Consider the following 15,659-nt stretch of genomic DNA (forward strand, 5'->3'; position numbering starts at 1 on the left):
TCAAGGTTCATTATTGCTTTCTGAAAATATATAAAGTGCATATTGATATTAAAAATACATATCTAAGTTCATTTATATCCTGGATACTTAGCATAAAATAAGTGATTTTCAGATAAGATATGCCAGTTCTGACAGAAATAGACCTCAGAATTAGAAACATTTCAAGCCTGTTGAATAAGAACGTGCTCTCCCGGTGTCTGTAGCAAGGTGCCGTTACTTCAATAAACGACGAAGATGAAGAGGATGCTGAAAAAGTATTCAATTAATATACTATGGATGCATAGAAAAATAACGGTGCCGAAAAAGTGGACGTCGAGAGCAAAGCATCAGCCTAGATACATAGTATCTCCAGGCATCCCTACTCTACTCTTGCAACGTAAACAAAGGAAACTGGAGGCGCCGGGGCGACGGGGACGGACGCGTCCGTCGTCCGCGGGCCTTTACTAGCGAGTCGTGAAACGTCCGCTGGTCAGTACTGGTCAGATACAGTAGTCAGTAGCAGCGAATGATCGACTAAGGCACCAACGTTTTATCCCGAGCCGGAAGTGCCACGATAGTAACCTGGGGAACTAGTTTCGCCAACGTCGTCTAAAACAATGTTTGCAAGGTTGCGAAAAGCCGTACGAGCTTCGCAAAAGTCGGAATGCAACGCGAAAAGTGAGTGCTAACGTTGTCGATGCCCGATATAATTAGCGGCGGTTTAAAAGGCGCATCTCGTTGACGGATGCGGATGAATTGTCTGGAGCTGACGATGCTTCCTTAAAAAGTCCCAGCTAATGTCTCATCGAAGATGCCGAATACTACTTCGCTCTCGAATGTTTGAATCTGAATGTGCTTCGATAATCTAGATTTAAAGGTCCCTTATGTCGTCCTCAGACGGGATCAAACACACGTATTCTCCGTTTCGACTATTTTTGAGTTTTTTATTAAAAGGACTCCGAGGACGATTTCTGATTTTTTTCTTCATTGTTTAGTTTTTTTGTTTCTCATTTTCATCCACGATTTAATACCTTTTACAAATTGTTTAGTATTAACTACATACAAGATTGATATTAACAATATGAGCAATATTTCATTCTGTGTCAGAAAATCAAATGGGTCTAAATCAATTAAAATCAAAATTTTCTTGAAAAATTTATAAAATCAATTAAAATGTAGGATCTCCATCAAGTATATAGAAAACACGAAATAACTATATTATAATTTACATCATTTATTTATATCAAAAAATGTATTGAAAATCGTATAAATATCACGTGAAAAATTATTTTTTTTAATATAATATATGTTTTTAATACATAATTTTTTTATATATAATTTCTGACTTTTTTATTAATGGATTCAAATTTTTAAATATGCTAAATGCCAGGTAGTTTGATCATTAATAAAACTCTTTACGTAATATAATGTAACACACACAATTTTTTGCGCACTCGTGCAAAGTGCGATGTAAAAAAATAAATAATTCATTTTTTAATACAATAATTAGAGTCAATTTTTTTAAATTTATGTAATGGAAATATTTATCCGTAAATATATAATAATCGATAATATTAAATATGTTAGACACATAATATTTCACACTGAAAGAAGTTTCATTAATTTGAGTCATTTACAAGGTATATAAAAAGGCAATATTATTTTTAAAAAGAATAATCTCTCTCTCTTTCCTTCTTCCCTCTTTCTTTCTTTCTTCCTCTTTCCTCCTTCTTTTTCCTCGTTATAATTTACTTATCAATCGCCTTCCTATGAAACTTTAGTGTCTTCGTTCGTATTCACAGAATCGATTTTTACATAAAAATTTAACAAGTTTTTCATCGCACACACGCGATTTTTCTATTTCTAATATCAGATAACCCTTGACAATTCTTAAATTAATTTCCATTAAAATAAAGTCAATTAAAAATCAATTCAGCATAAGTTATCAATTTACGCTTATATTTCACTTTTCAAAAGCATTTCGTCGTCAATATTAAACATACTTCAATTCTTTACTTCGTTTTCATAAAAAAAAATAGATCTTGTAATTGCAATTGAACTATTAAATTGAACTATTAAAATAATAAAATATTTAAATATTAAAATAATAAAAGATTTATTAATTTTAATAAGAGAGAATAATGACGACGAAACGTTGCCTTAAAATTTTGACTCATACGTGACTATGCAGAGAGATTGTATTGTATTTTATATTGTGTGCATGTAAATAACTAACACAAAGTATATTAAAATATGAATAATACGAAAAGTGCTCCTGTACTCAAAGAGATCATTGACGTAAGTCGAATATAACGATATCAGTGTCATGTTATCATAAAAACTTTTTTCGAACCATCAATACTTTGAAGTAACTGTTTATTGATAAATTATATCAATAATTAATTACTTTATATTTATACTTCATATTGTTCTTTCTTTTCTAGTTTATAATTTATACATATTAAATATAACTAAATATATCATTAGAGATAGAGCCTAATTACATACAGTATTTCGCAAGATAGAGCCGAATTACATAACTGGTAACATAAATGGACGAATTAAAGAAAGTGCGCAGCAAAAGAGCGCAGTCAGAATCATTCAAGCCTTGTACGATAATTTATCAAAACGAAATCGCATCGGTCTGTTTACAAAATCGCAGTTTGCCAACTATCTTATTATCTATACGATAAATTTTCCGATATATTCAAATCATGATGCGCAAAAATTTTCATACATTATCGCGGAATTAATTGATCAAAAAATAAAATAATCGCAACTCTACTGACAATGAGTGGAATTTTTTTTTCAATACAATATATTATAATAGATACAATTAGATACAATACTAGAATTACGCACAATAATTAGTTTAAATTAGTCAATGTTATGTCATCGGTAACAAAAGTGTTCTTGTTTGTCGTTTTACTTTTTATATAAAATCTAGAAAGAGATTTATCTATAAAAAAGAAGAAAGAATGTTTTAAAATTGCCATCATTATTTCTACAATTTTTTAATATCGATTTTTAATGAAGATTTAAAATAAAGCAGTTCATAAATTTTTCATTAAACTTTTAATTTTTAAATATTCTTGGGATAAAATTTAATTTGCTAAAAATCTCTTAATTTTTTATTGCATATGTAACTTCTGATACTTTGAAGAGAGTAATATTAATTGACGAGTAAAAAAACCTCCACACTTTTGTATATCAATTTTAATTTATTATACGCAAATTATACCGAAAATATAACAGGCTCGAAATAACTTGATAATCTGGCTGATGAACAGGGCTCGAAAATTGAATCGCTTTTGCGTCGTTGTTAAACATCTGACAAGATATTAAACGGATTTTATGGCGAATATGAAGTTGCGATTGAAAATTTCCGGTTTTGCTTTACACCTGGCTGCCAAGTCGGGAATTTATCGGGCACACTGTCGATAGAATACTGATTTGTCTTGTGTAATGGAACGACCATTAAATGATCTTTTCGCAATACCGTCATTTTCAGTGCGTTACTACGAGTCTAATAAAATATTGTGATAAACGAGCGATCTGTGAGGAAGAAAATAATTTATTAAATTCGTAAGCAAATCTTTAAATTAAAAATTCCAAAAATTTATCTTTTCTGCGACATAAAAATCCAACTCGTTCGTTTAACTTAGTTTCATCCTTTTCTTTCCTTTTACATAAAATGTTTGGCAAAGATGTTGATATCATTGTGTATCATTTACGTTATACAGAATGGCCCCGAACGTTCCAGCTAGATTTTGAGATCTTATAGGAAATTTAATTCTGAACAAAGAATTTCCTATAAACATAAGTCGAAAAATGCTTCCTTAAGAAGTTATCGCTCAAAAACTTCTGATGAAGGAAGAACAAAAGATGAAAAGAAAATAAAATAAAAAGAAAATGAAACTAAATAAATTTCTTGAAAAAAACGATAAAAATAAAAAATAAAAATTTTCTTTTTCTCTTATGAAAATAAAATAATTTTTTTTTTAACTAACTTCCATTTTATTTTCATAAAAGAAAAAGATTTTTATTTTTTATTTTTATTGTTTTTTCAAGAAATTTATTTAGTTTCATTTTCTTTTTATTTCATTTTCTTTTCACCTTTTGTTCTTACTTCATCAAAGGTTTTTGAGCGATAACTTCTTAAGAAAGCATTTTTCGACCCATGTTTATAGGAAATTTTTTTGTTCAGAATTAAATTTCCTATAAGATCTCAAAGTCTGGTTGGAACGTTCGGGGCCACCCTGTATATGAGAGCAGTGATAAAAAAACGATAATAGCAAAACATATTTGCAGATAGATTACGGATAAATTTGCGTCAATTGATTTTGACATAACTTTTGTATTTTTTGTTATTTTTACATGTCTTATCGCTTTATAATAGCGTCAATGATAAAAATAATTATTTTAACTATGATTAATTCATTTTTTACAGCAACTTCCGCTATCGGCGATGCCTCGAAAAATCAAACCCCACCGACGCTTCTTTCGAGTTTGAGAAGCGTTCTCTTTGTTATCGGAACTGTAGTGGTCGGATTCGCTGCCTTTTGCAATTCTCTGACATGGTAATGTATAAATACAATTGTAAACTAGTAGAAATTGCATTGCCATCATGTTCGTTTTACTTTAGGAATTTTTTTAGGAATAAACAAAATTTGTTTCTATCAAACTTTCATTTTTTAATTTTTTAATTTTTTTAATTTAGTTAAATTTTTATATTTTTCCTTTTTTAACCCATTATTTTTTATTTTTAATTAATAAAATTCATTAAATTAGATTTCTTTCTTTTCTTGAACACTTGCTTGCTGCTCTTTCACTTCATGTGTCCATTTTTGATCGCTCATATGTAGAAAAAAAATGACAAATATGATAATGATATTGATAATGATATTGATAATGATATGGATAAATATGATATTTTATTACAATTTTGAAAATCATCGCACATTCGCGCAATCTGATTAAAGAGACTGCAAAATAATAAATTAACTTGTTGTGTTTATCGATAATCTAATAAAATATAATCCAATAAAACATATCGAAGAAAAAATAAAAAGTTTACTTTTTTTGGTTTGTCTGATAAAGTATTATTTATAATTTTATGATTCAAAAAAGAAATTCATCTAAAAAACTTATCTCTCTCACAGAATTAAATAAATTCTCGATTATACTATTTCCAATTCATAATTTATATTTAATTTCTTCAAATTTTGTTAACTGAAAAAAATTTTAGGCATTTGCAAAGATTCTGGGGTGCATCCGGCGACTTCTGGCAAGCCCAATGGGACAAAATTTTGGATAAATTTGGAGATGATCCTGTGACACTATGGGTTTACGGTAAGTTAAAAAAGCTATAAAAGGCTCTTCAGAAATTCAAAAGTAGTAATAAATCTATGTTACATTTTTTATACAATCATACAAAATATATAAATAAATAATTTACAACAGAATATATCGTTAATCTTAATAACAGGTTTCGATTAATTTTTGTCATTTTCTAAGAACTGAAAGCAATAGCGATTTTTGTCATTAATGTCACTATTAAATTTTTTAATAACATAATCCCATACATAATATATTTGCTACATCTTCTATCTTGATTGCATCATCTGTTTATCATAATTATAACATATGATTGATTAATTTATTTACAAACATTACGTGAACGTCAAATTAATTTTTTTATTACTTTTTTGTAGGATCCTTGTCTTTGATGATCGTGGTTTACTGGGTGATCGGAGGAATTTACACGATCCTAGATATCACTAATCGACCAGCAGCGCTGCGTAGATACAAAATACAGCCCGGCACGAATGAGCCAGTGGATAAGAGGGAGTTATGCAAAGTGATTGCTCAAGTACTGTTCAATCAGATCGTCGTCGGCTTTCCTATTATGTATCTCGGCTATTATTTCATGGAATGGCGCGGTTATCCCCCGGTGCGCGAGCTGCCGACTTTCCACTGGGTACTCACCGAGATCGCGATTCACATTTTATGCGAAGAGATTGGATTTTATTATTCGCACAGGTACTTTTTTTATCTAAAAATCAAAGAAATTATATAATATTGATTTCCATAAATAATATGATAATTTACTCTCGGAATGGCCGTCAATTTTGTCGACTATTGAAAGTAATGTCCGGCTGAAGCATGTAAAGAAAAATCAAAATAGGTAGTATCAAGTATAGAAATCAGAAACTTGAAAGGCAAACGTCATCCATGTCAATTAATGTCGACATTGACCTGAATTATCATATCTGAAAAAAGTTTATACATTTGCATAAAATTAAATAGAGGTGCAGACGTGCTAAGTAGATAAAAAACGTATACATTATGCCATTATCTACCAGTAAAAGATTATCTTTAGTTATAAAAAAGTGATGCGCATAATTATATAAGCACGTTAAATAAATAAATATTTCCACAAAATATACATATACATGTAGATGAAAATTAACAGGAAATTGTTATGTAATATTTTGATATAATAACATAGTTCAAAAAAACATAGTTTTTTTTAATAAAAAAATATGTAATTTGCAATTAACAATTACATATTTTTTCTTAAAAATAACTATGTGTTTTTTTTACACAAATTGGTTTCTCTCATTATTTTGTACATAAAAGTATTAAGGTAAGATAATCGAAAAATGAATATTTTACTAGATATTTTATGGTTTATGCAAAATTAAGAAATGATTTCAAGCTTCATAACTCGAAAAGCACTTCATGGAAAAATAATTTATTATAGTGTTTTGGAAAGCTCTCGAGGTAAGCTACACAAATATGTAATAAAAAATAGAGGATTTTATTTAAGAAATTGACGGTGATCTTCGGTGACTTTCAAATGACTCTCCCATGTCAAATCATTGCCACTATCTGATGGCCCCCTTCAAGCCATACAACTTTTGTCTGAAACATTTCTTTCTAAAGTGCATAGTTTATGAAATATTCGATCGGTCCGGAACTTTTGGGATACTGTATATTTTGGCTTTTGTACTTAAATTGTTCTAGACAGAAAAATGAATGATTGAAATAATATTTATCGATATAAGCAATACGTGTGGACTAAGTATGTAATAGGATCTTTTAGTATGACATAGACATTATTTATATCCTCAAGTATTTCCAGTTATTGAATTATATTTTGCAGATTTCTCCACAAGCGCTCTTTGTACAAATATATACATAAGCAGCATCACGAATGGACTGCGCCCATAGCCGTCACCGCTATGTATTGTCATCCTTTAGAAAATATTGGTTCGAATCTACTTCCGCCTTTCTTGGGAGTATTCATCATGGGCTCTCACGTGGCTACCGCCTGGATTTGGTTCTCTCTCGCGATCCTTTCGACTTTGAACGCGCACTCTGGTTATCACTTACCGTTCTTCCCCTCGCCGGAGGCGCACGATTTCCATCACTTAAAGTAATGTGGATTTCATCAAAATTCTTGTAACTTTAATTCACATTAAAACAATCTGGATTTTATTTACTATAATAGAAGTCCTTGATAAAATTGATTTATTTTGTAACATAAAAATATACACAAAATAATTTTGAACGATACTTTTATAAGATTTTACGATAAGATAATATAGAAAAATAATATTAAATAATATAGATAAATAATTTAAATAATATTAGCCTTTTTAATTTCGCAAAACCACTTCAAGATTCGATATCAACGTTTAACATACATTTGTTATATGTGTGTACGTGTATCTTTATAAGCAAACGCAGTAAGCCTAAAATTCTATCTCTCTTATAAATAAAATTACTTTTAATCTTTAATCTATTTCTATCAAAATTCTATATCGTATCGCATATCATAATGTTCTCACTTTTAAATGAAGAATCAAACTTTATAATTTCTGTGGAAATGAATGCTTTCAGGTTCAATCAATGCTATGGTGTACTCGGCGTTTTGGATCGCATTCATGGCACTGACACGCAATTTCGCAATTCACGAAATTACATGCGTCACATAATGATGCTTAGTCTCGTACCGCCTAGGGAAGCATTCCCGGATGAGGCAAAGTACAAATCAAAGTAGAAGAATTTTTCGGCGACTCTGAAAGTTATATAAATAATTTCCAAAAAGAGAAACTTTTCACGTTGGGTGAATATTTTCGCAACGGTAACTGGGTTCGGGAACGACAAATTGTGACTATAATCAATTCAGTTAATAGCACTAGTAAACGTCTACTATAAAATTAATTTCAACAAATGGACAATCTCGACTTTAATTGATATTCTTAATTTTTTATTGAAATTATTTATTATTGATATTAATTTTTTATTGATTATCCTTTTCTATGGAAAGAATTCATAATATTCGAATTTACATATTTAATCATAATTATATTTTGGTAAATTTTATTAAAAATAGAAAAGTGCCACATCTTTTAATATTAAATATCTAGAGGTCATTTCTTTTCAATTATTTCCTTTTATTATTTCTTTCTTCAATTTATTCATTTTTATGTTAAAATTCCTTTATCTTTTCAGATTTAGAATTTATTCAATGTTTTATACAGGGTGTCCCATCTAGAAGTGGCCACCCCCTTTTATCTTTTAAACTAAAAGAGATAGACCATAACAAATATATATGAAATTAAATGGCTTTAACTGAACTTTATTGTGAATATAGTGGTTGATTACAAAATTTATCTGTATTAAAGAACGGAGAGATATGTAAAATTTTTTAATGATAATGTAGATATTTTGATATAATAAAAGTTATAGCGCGGTTTGGAACGAATATAACGATGTATGATTTAATGTAAATATTTTACATATTATACGAGATTTTCCGGCTTGAAATATCGCGGGCGACATCCACCATTTCATTTTCGGCCCTGCGATATAGCCAACTTCTGACTGAGTATTATGATTAAATGACAACATGACATATGTCAACCTCTAATGCACGAGTAATACACTCTAATATACTCACAATAAAGTTCAGTTAAAGCCATTTAATTTCATATATATTTATTATGGTCTATCTCTTTTAGTTTAAAAGATAAAAGGGGGTGGCCACTTTTAGGTGGGACACCTTGTATAGTACTTCTTATTGAACTGTCGCAAGTAACTCGGCTATCCGCTGATTTGTATAGCGATAATGATTGTATATATAAATGTCAAGATTGAACTGAATAGAGAAAATAGTGACAAGATTCATAAAAATTTAAGGCAAGAAAAATGTACATCTTTAAAATATCGATAAAAAAATTGATAATTCAAAAGCGCTTCTAATTTACATTGGCAGCAACAACATGCAATTTCTATTATCTGAATATTTATTAGACTGAATTTTAATACATTACATTCTTTTTTTAGAAAATCTTTTAATTTTCGAAAAAGAGAGAATTTATATAATTTATTTATAAAAAATTTGTACCATGAATTTAATAATTATATTCTTAAAATTATATACGCGTGTGACATATATAATTCTTCAATAATTATTAGTCAAATTTTTCTTTCAGTTCAATCTAGGCGTACATTCGTACATCTTTTCTATAATATTTTTAGCATTAATGTTAAAAAAGATGTGTATTTAAGCTGTACATTCATGCACAAGTATATACATTCTTATATTATATCTAGTAGCGTGATATTTTAGTGAATGATATAATGAAGTGATAAATTAGGTGCACATATGTATACCTTTAAAACTTCTTCAATGATCCTAATCGGAGATAGAGAATTTACTTTTTTAATAATAAAAGAAATAAAAATATGAAAACAAAATATCTGTATCATTGTTTTATATGAAAGTATTACTTTTAAATTCCTATTTCAATTAATATTTGAAATCAATAATATTTCTAGTACAAAACATATTGGCATTGCAGTGCAAATTTCAGAATGAGTGATATTTCGAACATAATTGCTATTTTTATATTTAATTTCATAATGTAACCATTAGTCAGACTTTGATTTAAATTTTAAGATAAGCAATTGTACTTCTTTAGGATAAGTATAACTTATACAGTTAGAATAAAATGTGTAGCATTTTAGATTTTTCCTTATATGAAGTATAAATGAAATTACTCTAACAATTATATAGAAATATATATATACATATACATAACATATATTAACTGATAATTTTATCTAACAATGAGTGTTTGTTATAAAATATTTACAACATTCTGTATTTTTCTTGCGAAAAAGAACATTCTATTTATTAGAATTGAATGAAAAATGGAAATATAAATTTATTTTTAATAACTTTACTAGGGACAATTTTCAGTCTTATTTTACAATGTTTTATCGCATATTTCTAGTAAAATCTTAAAACTTCAAATAAGTGTAGAAAACAGAAAAAATAATAGTACTTTGAAATTATGTTAAATGGAGACTTTTTTAAGTAAGAAATCGATCAGAGATTAATGTCTGAATGTGCACATAAAAAGTGTGCACATATGTAAAGCTCTTTTTCTGCATTGTGATTCTTGTCAAGTACATATATATAAGGCTCGTAATTAATATGTATAATAATGTTACTGAATTTATGTATCTATAACAAGCTTATTAATAAAATCTTTACAAATATCATTTCCTCTCTCCTTCTCTCTATATTTTTGTATAAAGGTCTTATGATATATGATTTTGACGGGTTACAAAATAAGCAACATACAGCTTGCAAGTATGTATATTTTATAACAATATTAAATATGAATAAAATTTCTCTTACATAGTACAAAAATAATAATTATTATTGCTTTTCTTTATATATATATTCGACAAAATATATATTTCAAAGGCCTAAAATGCAATCTTACTTTTAAAAATCACAATTTCAAAAAGATTTACATACACATCGAGTAATTTCACAAGTCTTTGATCATCATATTTACATGGCAAGACGAAGAATATTTCATACTGTTTTCTTTGACATTTTATGTATGAAAATTACGGATATAAAGTGGCATCACTAGTGAGACTACACTAGTGAGCTTGAACCAATTAGAGACTTCTGAAACATCACGCAAAGAAAAATGCTTACAAATAGAATATGAAAAAAAAATACAGTAAATTTACGATAAATTACACAAATTGAATAACTCTTTGGCAAAAACTTGTGTACAGTATCCTATTTTATATATATATATATATATATATACGTCAAACAGTACATATCTTATAAATTATGACTCTTGGCATATGGAAAAAATCACGCCATTATTCATTGAGAGAGCACTTTCGAAGCATAATACAATCTTTATTTTATTTCTGTGAAATTCATGGCTCTGTAGAAATTCAGATTGTAAATATTATTGTCAGAATTGGACCCTTGATGAATTTTTTGCATTTTCAAATGCGACATGCACATATATGTATACATGTATATATAAAATTTTATATATAAAATTTTGATAACACATATAAAATTTATATTAAAATATTATATATATATGTAAAAGTATGTACTTATATCTTAAACAATTATATTAAATTTTCTTAAAAAATGCTATAAAATATTTTTAAAACCGTTGTTCCAACGTCTTCGACAAAAATGTCTTTGTTTTTCAATATATATAATCTCAAAAATAATCAACGTATCGTTGATTGTGTAATAAATTATAAAATTTTCATTATCTCACTATTAAGGCAATATGATAAAGAAACTCCATAGCAAATTTGGACCTTAGCAACAAGTTCAGACATTATTATAATATTATATAAATAGCACTTATGACATATCTTTTCATATTGATAGTGGCATAATAAAAGATGAAGCCCTTTAATATATTCGAATAATAGATAATATCGTTTGGACATTATTATATAAGGAATCAATGCCGTATAAATGTCATTAGTTGGTTGTCTCGAGAGAATATGTACAAATTTACATTTGTGGAAGAATTTGGAAATTAATGAATGGATTTCCTATTGCTTAACTACACATCCATTTAATCGTGCGAATGGGCGAATTTTCTCGCACGAGTCTTAATCATTGTACATTCCGTCAATCAGAAAATCCATTCTTCGATAGTGCCTCTTATCCCAGCAGTCTCGACCGCGTCTGTACAATACAAAAATAGCAGCACCCAGTATTGGCAAAGCAACGATCGTTATAATGACCGGAATAATATAGTCGATTTTTCTTGGCATGCCCAGTGGAGGGTTCTTCTTTCGCGAAGACAGTCTGGATTCACTCGGATCTGGCCCGTCAACTGTCGTCACAGTTGGTTTTGGTTTCGGTACATGTTTCTCAGTATGCGAAGCCTTAGACGTTGTTGTATAATTCGTAGTCTTCGTGTGAACTGTAGTTATATTTGATATGGAACTTGTGCTGGAATAACTGAAATTTGCACCGGCATCTAAGCTATTGTTGATATGCAAATTGGTAACATTTAATTTCGGAATAAATGTGGAAGCTTCAGATTGATTATTGACACGAGCAGTCTCTGCAATTTCCATCACAGGTCTTATATCCTCTAAAGTGGTCTGGTTAAGCAATATATTTGCCATCTGTGGATCCTGGTTCTGATCCACACCTTTCCTTGCCTTTATTTTCTTTGTCTCTGAAGAAAGAAGAGAAGAACTGTTGTTTTTCTCTTCTCTGGATTCAGCAGCGGTACTTTCAATGTTTGCATTTTGAATTGGAGATATCAATATAGGTCCTCCTTCGGCCAGGCCCGATGCGTGAATCTTGAAATATTGAATATTTTACTGTTTTATAAAATTGTTTATATAATTATTTATAAAGTTATTCAATAAAATATCAATGCTTAAATGTAAAAATATCATAAAGTGATAAATAACGATAATATTTAAATAATGAACAAAATAAACACACAAATGATACAAAAAGATATTATAATTTCATAATTTGAAAGAAAATTAAAAAAAAATAAAATAAAAACTGTAAAGCTATGTAAAAAATATTAATAGAAATTGAAGACATAAAAAAAATAAAATTCGTAGGATATAATACAAAGAATAAAAATAAAATAATACAAACAATACAACCGGACAAGAAAAAAAAATTAAAGTCGAAACAAGTCCGAATCATAAAAAAATATAAAAAAACTGCCATATAAAAAAAATATAACAAACTACAATACACAAAATACAAGAAAAAATTGCAATATAAAAATTACAAGAAATTATAAAATATATAAAAGCGTATAAAATAACGCGAGATAACAAAACTAGCAAAATAAAAAAAAATAATAAAAAAATAAAACTAAAAATAATAAAAAAGTAACAAAAAAAAATAAAACTAGCAAAATAAAAAAAATAAAACAAGATCGGCATGATTCTGACATATGCGAAGGAGGAATACACATTTACTTTCTTGTTGTCGATCACATCAGACGAGTGCTCGACGATCGGCGACGATAATTTTGGCGAGGGAAACGAAGTGGGAATCGGCGGCGCAGAGGCTGCACCATCTCGTCCAGCGTTGACAGATGAGGTTAATGCTGCGGCGAACAACGTAATTAGTACCGACAAGTGTCGAAAGTCGATCGTAGCCATGTCGCGTCGCGGACGCGGATCGATGCACTCGGAAATTCGATTCAAGGAGCTCGACGAGACGCTTCCGCGTGGACGAAATTAAAAATAAAAAAAAATAATAAATAAACAAGCTATCCGCAATGTGCGCCCACAGCTGCTGCGACAGCGTTGCAATTTTAACGCATGGCCGCCGTGAGCGGGGTTGCCAGATTGCGATGTTTTGACGTATCTTCTTCACGTGCTGCTCTGTCCGCATCGGACATTTGACATCTGACATTTTTTCTCGTATCATTTGTATGAGAATCTTTTCTTTTGCGGATGTATCTTCTAGATTCTCTCTCTCTCTCCCCCTCCCCTCTCACTCTCTCTTCCTATCTTCGTCTGCCAAGTTAACATAATTTTAAAAATTTAATTTATTTATATAAGAAATAACAGATAAGATAATTTAATTATAAGCAAATTAATTTAATTATAATCATAGGCAGAGAGATATCACGATCCATTTTTATTATAGGTGATTCCTTCCTGAAAGCGATGCATCCTCTATAAACGTGAAAACACGAATGTGAACTACGAAGCGAAAATCTACGAATATTTTCGGTGGGTAACATACAATTTCGGGTTTTGTTCCATGCTACGTGCACGAAATGTTGATAAGACAAGTGTTGTAACGCAAAACGTTTGCATATATTAAATAAATTTCTAATATAAATAAATTTTGTAGCCTCTCTCTATCTATTAAGTATAATTAGTCATTAAAATAAATTACTAGATATTATTTATGCTTATCAATTGTTTAATTAATTTTTAATTATTATTATTTAAGACAATTTTTTTATTTCAATTTCAATATTTATAGCATTTAATATTTAGAAATAAACGAGAATATTTTTTGTGTTATAACTTATTTTCAATGATGAATCGTTGTGATAAAAACTATATGCTATAACTATAACTATATTAAATTACGTATAGTAAATGGCGATAGTCGCGTGATGGATGATGAGCGATTAATATATGTATAATAGATAAATAGAAATACGAGAAAGAAAATTTGTACAAGTTAACTTGTACAAATTAATATAAAATAAAAAAGTAAAAAAAAATTTTAAGTAAAAAAACTTGGCACTACCAATAAAATTGGCACATATTCCAATTAAATATATATTTAAAAAATTGGATATTATATATATGGACTTATTTTAATTATTAATTTTAATTATTGTAGTTTAATATTTATTAATATTATTTATTAATATTTAATATAAATGTAATATAAATCTTTTCATACAAATAATGTTATGTGATTTTATAAGAAACAAAGTTCTTAAAATCTTTTATTCCAGATATTTTCGAACACCACTGAATATTTATCATCAAGATTGTATGGTATAGAGATTACAACAGCTTCAAACACTGTCGAATATGACTTTTTAATATATTCTAAATTGAGAATTTGATGTATTTTTGAAAAAATTGATGGATGATGAATGTATTGCCATTTTTATTATAACTCATATCTCTGGCTTTAAACCAATTTGAATTAAATTGCTCTGTACAAATCAATATAAATCTTTTATACACAAGTGTGTATTTTTTCATTAATGATTTAAAGCGAGTAACCATATTATAGAATCATAATTAAAAGTTATCTTATTATATATTCTCATATACATATAATTATGAAAACTATATTAATTTCTATTTACAGATATATAAATAAGATCACTAAGAATCCATATTTCATTGAACTCTAGTAGAAACGCTTATTTTTTGTTACTTTATCTTATATCTCATTTTTTGTTACTTTATCTTATATATCATTAATTATTAGCCAGTGGAAGTAAAATTTCACTACAAAATCAGTAATCGCTAGTTCGTTTGTTTACCACTACGATGCGCTATTTTTCTCGTATTTAAGTTTTAGTCTTGAGAATTATATAAAGCTTGCAGAAGACGACTTAAAAGACGATTTAATTTCTGATATAAACTCAATAGATGAATTTCAGATATTAAATCAAATTTATAAGTTGGACATGTCCGGCAAATAAACGAAAAATAAAATGAACATTTATGTTACATTTAAAATATAACATTTAAAATACATGTCCAGCGAATAAACGAAAAATAAACTGTACATTTATGTTACATTTAAAATACATTTTAAATATTAAATTAATGCATTTAAA

The 15,659-nt window shown here is 28.4% G+C and overlaps 2 protein-coding genes across 2 annotated transcripts; one reads left to right on the forward strand and one right to left on the reverse strand.

Moving 5' to 3' along the window:
* The first annotated feature begins 451 nt into the window (after nt 1-451).
* Nucleotides 452-8,245, forward strand: LOC105254986 (fatty acid hydroxylase domain-containing protein 2). The gene is made up of 6 exons (XM_011264006.3): nt 452-657; nt 4,430-4,559; nt 5,228-5,331; nt 5,694-6,021; nt 7,148-7,420; nt 7,888-8,245. The coding sequence occupies exons 1-6, from the start codon at nt 597-599 to the stop codon at nt 8,045-8,047; spliced, it is 1,056 nt and encodes a 351-aa protein (XP_011262308.1). The 5' UTR covers nt 452-596; the 3' UTR covers nt 8,048-8,245.
* A 3,227-nt stretch (nt 8,246-11,472) lies between these two features.
* On the reverse strand, nt 11,473-13,770 carry LOC105254987. Its single transcript, XM_011264009.3, has 2 exons — nt 13,306-13,770; nt 11,473-12,660 (listed from the first exon to the last, which is right to left on the reverse strand). Exons 1-2 carry the CDS (start codon nt 13,489-13,491, stop codon nt 11,956-11,958), a joined length of 891 nt encoding a protein of 296 aa, XP_011262311.1. The 5' UTR covers nt 13,492-13,770; the 3' UTR covers nt 11,473-11,955.
* Between the last annotated feature and the right edge of the window lie 1,889 nt (nt 13,771-15,659).

This window comes from Camponotus floridanus, unplaced genomic scaffold (genome assembly GCF_003227725.1).
Source record: "Camponotus floridanus strain SB8 unplaced genomic scaffold, Cflo_v7.5 scaffold17, whole genome shotgun sequence".
NCBI classification, from domain to species: Eukaryota; Metazoa; Arthropoda; class Insecta; order Hymenoptera; family Formicidae; genus Camponotus; species Camponotus floridanus.

What these genes read in the sequence shown, in the direction of transcription:
- LOC105254986 (XM_011264006.3), top strand. Translation starts at nt 597, where the DNA reads ATGTTTGCAAGGTTGCGAAAAGCCGTACGAGCTTCGCAAAAGTCGGAA. An exon ending in GTCGGAATGCAACGCGAAAA is followed by an intron (nt 658 to 4,429) that starts GTGAGTGCTAAC and finishes CATTTTTTACAG; the next exon opens with CAACTTCCGCTATCGGCGAT. An exon ending in CACGATTTCCATCACTTAAA is followed by an intron (nt 7,421 to 7,887) that starts GTAATGTGGATT and finishes GAATGCTTTCAG; the next exon opens with GTTCAATCAATGCTATGGTG.
- LOC105254987 (XM_011264009.3), bottom strand. Translation starts at nt 13,491, where the DNA reads ATGGCTACGATCGACTTTCGACACTTGTCGGTACTAATTACGTTGTTC. An exon ending in ATGTGATCGACAACAAGAAA is followed by an intron (nt 12,661 to 13,305) that starts GTAAATGTGTAT and finishes CAATATTTCAAG; the next exon opens with ATTCACGCATCGGGCCTGGC.